General features: G+C 31.3%; 1 protein-coding gene across 1 annotated transcript; it reads right to left on the bottom strand.

The window, feature by feature from the left end:
• Positions 1-4,686: 4,686 nt before the first annotated feature.
• Positions 4,687-7,467, bottom strand: LOC114181491 (protein VERNALIZATION 3-like). The gene is made up of 4 exons (XM_028067964.2): positions 7,203-7,467; positions 6,969-7,030; positions 6,837-6,877; positions 4,687-5,098 (listed from the first exon to the last, which is right to left on the bottom strand). Exons 1-4 carry the CDS (start codon positions 7,401-7,403, stop codon positions 4,875-4,877), a joined length of 528 nt encoding a protein of 175 aa, XP_027923765.2. The 5' UTR covers positions 7,404-7,467; the 3' UTR covers positions 4,687-4,874.
• Positions 7,468-7,886: the final 419 nt, after the last annotated feature.

The following is a 7,886-nucleotide window of genomic DNA, read 5'->3' as shown; positions in this document are numbered from 1 at the left end:
CCAAACTATTTTTGGGCTGATGTAGTCAACACATCTAGCTATGTTTTAAATCGTGTGTTGATTATGCCTATTTTAAGGAAAACCCCATATGAGCTTTTCAAAGGTATAAAGCCCGTTTTAAATCATCTAAAAGTGTTAGGTTGTAGATGCTTTATTTTAAATAATGACAAAGAGCAACTTGACAAGTTTGATGCTAAAGCAAGTGAAGGTATACTTCTTGGTTATGCTATAAATAATCATGCATATAAGGTATATAATAAAAGGTTAATGATTCTTGAAGAGTTTATGCATGTGGTATTCGATGAAAGTAACCCTAAATTGCAAGATCAAGTGTTGAAGAATGCAGATGATGAAGACATAGTCTTGGATAGAGCTGTCAAAATGAGTTAGAACCCGCAAGCCAACCCGATCCACCATGAGGCCGGGACGGGTTGGGACGAGTCAACTGGACGAAATTTGGTTGTATTCGGCTGATTCGGCCTCGATCAAAATTCGAACAAATTCAGTGGTAGTTGGCCCCGTCTAAAATGTGGCTGAGTGGGCCCTAACCTAAAATTTGACCGTTGATGAGTTCATATTTATGCTCCCATTTAGTCTTTAACATTGGATTCTTAATTGGTTTTTGTGCTTTAAAATATTGTTTTAATTAGGATTTTTTATAATTGGATTTATTGAGCATGAGATACAAAAACATATTAAAAATAATTTTTTTAGTTGAATAAATGTTCTTTGGATATTGTGAGGTGTGTTATTGTAGTTGCAGCTAAGTTGAACCATGGAAGTGTGAAAATAAATTGATTAAAGTTTCATGACAAATTAAAGATAAATCCAAGAATAGAAAATTATAAAAATCACAAAAACTCCAAGTCAAGCATTGCATGAAGGCAAAAAAAGCTTGAAAAAGTGAAGAAATTTGGATAAGCCAAGAAGAGGGAGCGAGCAACAAAAATTGGACCTTGCGACTTTCTCTATCTTTTTCTAGAAAAAGTTTGATAATTCATAAGCATTTATGATAAAAAGATAATTTAGGGAAAATATATCTTTAGATATTTTATTTGATATTTTTAAATAATTATCTTATTTAATTATATCATAAAATATCAAAAGATAATAACTGCCAAATCCTTTTGAATACGACAAAATCTTCTTAAATTTTTTAGATCTCCACAACAAACTAATATATCTTAAAGATATTGGATTATTTAGAAGATAATTGGAGGAGATTGCAAATGGTTGATTGTAAAATTAATGCAAATACTAGTTGGTGATAATTTATCATATATCTTTAAGTAATTAATTTAATTATATAAAAAATTATCAACCAACTATATTTGTCAAATAGTTTTAAAATTGACTATATCTCTCAAAATATTTTTGGATATTCATAATCACTATAAAGATAAATGATATTTATCTTTATCTTTATCTTTATTTTAAAAGATATTTGAGAGATTTTAACAACAAAAGTCCAATCCAAGTCCTATATTGATTCCATGAAGTGCAAAGCTTCGAGGGTTGGTTCCACTGTAATTTTATTATAGATTCAAATGTTAGAAACAATTTCTTTGTTCTTTTTATTATTGTTGGGGTTTTCATTCAACTATGTCTTTTATCTTTGAATCACGTAAAAAGTAATGATTTCACATGTTAGCTAATCAACGAAGTGTTTAAATCTATATGCATATTAATCATAGGAGTTGCATGATTTTTAAATTTAATTGAAACTTTACATTGATTTTATTTAGAAACTTTCATATGATTACATGAGTTTTTACCAATACTTGAGACTTTACTTTGATTAAAGGTAATTATTGTAACTAAAATTAGTCAAGACTTTACTTTGATTAATTAAGTATTTTATTTGGTGAGGAGACAAAAGAATAGGCATGATTAGGCATAGTAAAATTTGATTGAGATTGTACTTTGGTTGAATTTACTATGGATAATCTAAAATTTATCACTTTTAATTGAGACTGTACTTTGGTTAAAAGTGAGAATGCCAACAAACTAATTGAGTCTTTACATTGATTAATTTACAAATCTAGAACAATAATTTATTGAGCAATAATCTTTAGATAAATGATGATGAATATATTTTGAAAAAGAAGTGGAATCAATCTACTTTCTTTAAAATTGTTTTTATATCCTTTTATATTTTCCCAGTACTATTTTATTCAACTACCCCCTGTGGTATAGTTTTTATAAGAACTAATTTGTCAAGAATCAATTTCGTATACGACCACGTTGGCCTTAACTGAAATTTGGCCATATTCTGCCAATTCGTCCAAATTTGGTCGAGTCGGCCCTAGCCAAAATTTGGCAAAGTCGGCCCCGACCAAAACTGTACTAAATTTAGCTGCATAGGTCCATGCTGAAATTCAGCCGAGTCAGTCCCAACTGAAATTTGGCCAAGTCGGTCCAGTGGAAATTCAGACGAGTAGGCCCTGGTTGAAATTTTGCCAAATTTGATCATGTCGGCCTTGACGATACAAGTTTTAAAAAATTCAATTTAAATTTATTTTATTGAAAATTGATTTTGGGTTTTGAACTTTCTCCAAATATTTGGATCTGAATTTAAATCTTGATCCAAATATTTGGATCTAGATTTTAAAAAATCCAAATTAGTTTTGCAGAAAAATAGATTTGGATCTAAAATCTGATCCAACTATTTGGATATAGATCGAATCTTTAAAAATCCAACATGATCACCCTTACTACTATTTAGTATAAACAGAAAATGATCCAAATTCTTTGCATAATACACATATTTATCCGTCTAGTGTTTTTCGTTTTTGAATTAGTTCGATTTTTACTTTCTCTTACTTTCTGTTAAGGGTGTTTCATTAATTGGTTTTATCTCAACAAAAAAAAAAATTTAAATATTTCGTCAATATTAGAGGAACAACATGTTTTGAGTGGTCTGAATTACATCAACAATACTTTATCGTTAAATATGTGTTAAATGGAATGCTTTTAGACTGAAATGGCCTTGTTCCTCTAAAAAAAATGAGTATAAATAGAAAGAAATAAGCATTAAAAGGTGCTAGTTAAGAACCTATGGTGACTTATTCTATCTGCCTCACTGTTGTTATTCTTAGTGCATTCATTATATTGGATCAACTAGTCAAATTTCATTTTTATGTATATAAAAAATGGTTAAGTATGTTTTTAGTCCCTGATTTGAAATCGTTTGAGTGGGCCCCGTCCGAAATTCGGTGGAGTCGGCCTTGAACAAATTCATTTGAGTCGACCCTGGTTTAAATTCGGACGAATCGACCCCAACACAAATTTGGACTTATGTATCTAGGGTCAAATTCGGTAGAGTCAGCCTCAGACGAAAGTTGGTCGTATACGACGAGTTAACCCCTACCTAAATTTGGCTGTATTTAGTAATGTGGGCTCCTACCAAAATTTGGTCAAATTCAATCGAGTCGGCCATGACCAAAATTTGGCCAAGTTGGCCCTGGTCCAAATTTGTCCTATTAGGCTGAGTCAGCCGGACAAAATTTGAACGTATTCGGCGGAGTTGACCTCGACCAAAATTCAACCAAATTCAATCGAGTTGGTCCTAACTAAAATTTGGCCAAGTAGGTCTTGGCCCAAATTTTGGCCGTATTCAGCTGCATTGGCTCCAACAAACATTTGGCAGTATTTTGCCAAATTCGACTGAGTTAGCCTCGACCGAAATTGGGCCGTATTCGGTCGAGTTGGCCCTGACCAAAAGTCGTCCAAATTTGGCCAAGTTGACCCAAACCAGAATTTGTCTGAATTCAGCCTCGGTCAAAATTCGGCTGAGTTTGCCACGATCAAAATTCGATCAAGTTGGACTGATTGAAAGTCGACCTCGACCGAAATTGGACCGAATTCAGTTGCATTGGCTCAACTGAAACTCGGCCAAGTTGGTGGAGCCTAAATTTGCCCGAGTCAGTCCCTATTGAAATGCCACCAAATTCGATCATGTTGGCCTTGATAATACAAGTTTTAGAAAATTCATTTTAAATTTCTTTATAAAAAATTAATTTTGGATTTTGAACTTTTAAATATTGAGATCTGGATTTAAATCTTGATCCAAATATCTGGATTTGGATTTTAAAACATCCAAACTAGTTCTAAAAAAAAATATTGATTTGGATCTATAGTGGATCTGCATCGGATCTTTAAAAATCTAACATGATCACCCCTACTCCTATTTAGTGTAAAGAGGAAATGATCCAAATTCTTTGCATAATACACCTATTTATCAGTCTAGTGTTTTTCTTTTTTGACTTAGTTCAATTTTTTTACTTTGCTGAGTTTCTGTCAAGGGTGTTTCATTAACCGGTTTTATTACAAAAAAAAAAACACTTAAAACACCTATTTATCAGTATAGTGTTTTTGTTTTTTTGAATTAGTTCAATTTTTTTACTTTCCTGAACTTCCTGTTCAGGGTGTTTCATTAATTGGTTTTATCTCAACAAAAGAGACACTTAAATATTTCGTCAATATTAAAGGAACAACATGTGTTGGGTGATCTGAATTACGTCAACAATACTTTATGTGTTAAATGGAATGCTTTCAGATTGAAATGACCTTCCTCTAAAAAAAATATAGCATAAGTAGAAAGAAAGAAGCATTAAATGGTGCTAGTAAAGAACCTCTCTGACTTATTCTATCTGCCTCACTGTTATTCTTAGTGCATTCATAATATTTGATCAACTAGTCAAATTTCATTTTTATATATATATAAAAACATAAAGTAGTACATGTATTTTTGGTTACATATTCCTATTACTCGATGTGTGTTATTATTGTTGTTACATATATATTACGTAGGTTTCTTTATTTTAGGTGCTTTCATTAACTAAAATATGTGCGGTTTTGGTACAAAGTAACTTTCAAAATGTCCTACCACCAGAACCAGTTTCCCTCTGACAGTTGAAGAACACTGCAGCAACTGGCAAACCAAGATTGTAAAGTTCAGCAAATTCTCTGGTGTTGAAATTCTGTCGCCATCCAGGAGCATACACCCTCTGTCGATACTGTTGACGGAACAACACAAACACCAAACGATGAATCCCCATCGTTGGTCGTGGACTTTCATAACTTACAACCTCGTTACCTACGACCAAATCATGCAAAAACCCCAGTTAGCATGTTATAATTGAACCACTCATACACATCTCTTATACCAGTTCTTTGATATTGATATTAGATTATCATAATTCAGTATTTTTGGGCCTTAGATCTTTCCCATGATATTTCCTTTTTATCCTTTTGGTAGCTGGTGTCATTTGTCTCATCATACACAATTTAGAATTTGATGCCTCGTGGAATCAATTTCAATTTCTTCCATGAGATGATATTGTGCATCACACACACCATTTTTGTACTTCAAGTATATATAAAGAAACATGGTCCACATAAATGATTCCAATACTTTTATACTCCTTTTTCTTTCCTCCACGACAAGCCCTTTAAATTCTAAACGACACAATGTTCCGCATGATGTGATATATAGGTCCCAAAATCTAATTATAGTTATGCATACTTGTCGACAAACTAGAAGATCGCAATGCTATAGCAGATACAAAATGTTGAGTTTATTGGCTTTTATACATTCATGTTATAACTATTTTTGTTAAAATTTTGTATCAACAAACACAGTGATGTAGCTGCAAGAAACATAAAACAACGAAATCACAAAATATTCTCAAACTATTTTTATTTTTGTATTCTTGCTGAAATGAAATAATATTTGATAACGTCACTGACATGAATTGTAGAATTGTTGGATTATTTTTTATACCTTTTGATAATTAAAAACATATCAAATAAATGAATTAAACCTATGATAGAACTATCGTGAACTAGATTTTAAAGATATCACATAAGTAACTAATTTTACATGCACTTACATTTTCTATTCGTTTTATATATGTTTGCTTGGACTGTTATCTTCTAAACTAAAGCTTTATATATATATATATATATATATATATATATATATATATATATATATATATATATATATATATATATATATATATTGAAAAAGTATAAAGAGACTTTAACACAGAAAAAAGGTTCAAAAGAAAAAAAATAAAAGGCTTACAAGAATCTAGACAATCCAGACGATTCTTGTATTTGTAAGTACGCTAACTTTTAGGCATGATTAGAAGTAATAATTATACATTAAGTTAATATTTAGCAAATATTTTGATACTATTTAGTGTTTATCCCAGTTATGGTAATTTAAAACTCAGCATGTACCAGATGAGTTAAAGTGAAAATAACTCTTTCAGTATAAAAAAAGTTATTTTATACTACTATGGCATTGGGTCAGTCGATTTTACTATAATCTTTGACTAACACACAAAGTCTAAACGCATGATAAATCATGCTAACTGACAATTCCATTAGCACAGATAGTTAATATGAATTATCAATATATAAACTATTAATATAAATAATCTTAATGCATTCATAATATTTATACTGACAGATTATATTTTTTGGTTAGAGATAATAAGTTAGACTAATAAAGACAATCCTAATTCTTAATATCAATTTAACTTTCTAGGAATTATAAGTTAAATCTGGAAAATCCCACGTAATTCAAAACTTAAAACTCTGGAATCCATAAATTTATCAAATTAAGCACATTATAGTTTTGCATATGAATATTTTACGAATACGTTAGAGTGGGTTAAATTCACATTAGACATTACATTTGGTGAGTCAGTAAAACAGAACTTGCATATTTTTAACCACAATTTTTTCGTATTCTTTTTAAAATTGTCTAATTAATTGTTAATAGAGGTTTTATATTTTAGTTTTTTCAAGTTAACTATACACACCGAAACTAGCCCCGGTAGTTGCGGGAATATCAGTCACCAACCTACACAAAATCCATCGAGAAAAAGAATGTTAGTACAATGATATGTTACTAATGTCATGCTAGAAAAACATGATATGTCTTGTTTACTCACCAATGAAGGTACTCCCTGAAATTAGGGTTACTAGGGCTGGGAGCATCAGGATCTACTAACACCTTTAACAGAAAAAAAATGAACAGATTTTAAGTGATATATATAAATATCTGGAAGTGTTTCTGAAAACCTTAATGAAAAAGGGTTTGGTACTTTTAGTAAAGAGGTTTTGGTAAACACTTTTAGGTTGTGTGTAACCAAACCCTATAAGAAGAAAGTAATGCAATGAATTACCAGAGTATAGAAGTTCCTGAGATCATCTCCACCAACACTCACTCTGGGTTGGTTCACAACTTGGGAAGGTTTAAGCTCACAACCATTGTTGACCTCTCTATTGCCATAGGAGACCCTAAAAGGAATGGAACTTTCAAAGTGTTCTATTACCTCCCCTATAACACGCCCAACCACAAGAGGATTTCTGCTAGTAGTAGGCATGGCTAACTCTAACTCACTGCAAAACACAGATATGCCTTTGGTTCACACACATTGTACTACACCCACAATGGTAGTATTTATAGAGAGTGAAGGACAGGGAATGAGATATTCTTGCATATGTAGCATAGAAAATAATCTTTTTGGTTTTTATGTATATAAAGCACACGAGTTAGTTCCGAACCTATTCCCGGGAATAATAAAATAAAATCATCAATAGTAAAAATTTAACAGCTTTAAATTGTTTGTATTTTGTTTGTTGTTTTAAATTATAATACTAAAATAAAATTGTGTATATAATGGTGGTTTTAATATGGCAATTAATTAAAATTGTCGTTTTTTGTAGTATAATATATGATGGTTTCAGAACTGCTATCATCGGTACAATAAAGAGTTTTGGCCGCGATTATTTTGGTACATCCAATGCAATAAAGAGTTGTGGTTCAATAGCGGAGGCATACCAGGAAGAGGTAAAAAAGGCAGGCT

Source organism: Vigna unguiculata, chromosome 1 (assembly GCF_037176805.1).
Source record: "Vigna unguiculata cultivar grain cowpea cultivar isolate G323 ecotype 2 chromosome 1, ASM3717680v1, whole genome shotgun sequence".
Lineage (NCBI taxonomy): Eukaryota > Viridiplantae > Streptophyta > Magnoliopsida > Fabales > Fabaceae > Vigna > Vigna unguiculata.
The sequence above is the reverse complement of the archived record's forward strand: the minus strand, read 5'-3'. Positions and strand labels throughout refer to the sequence as shown.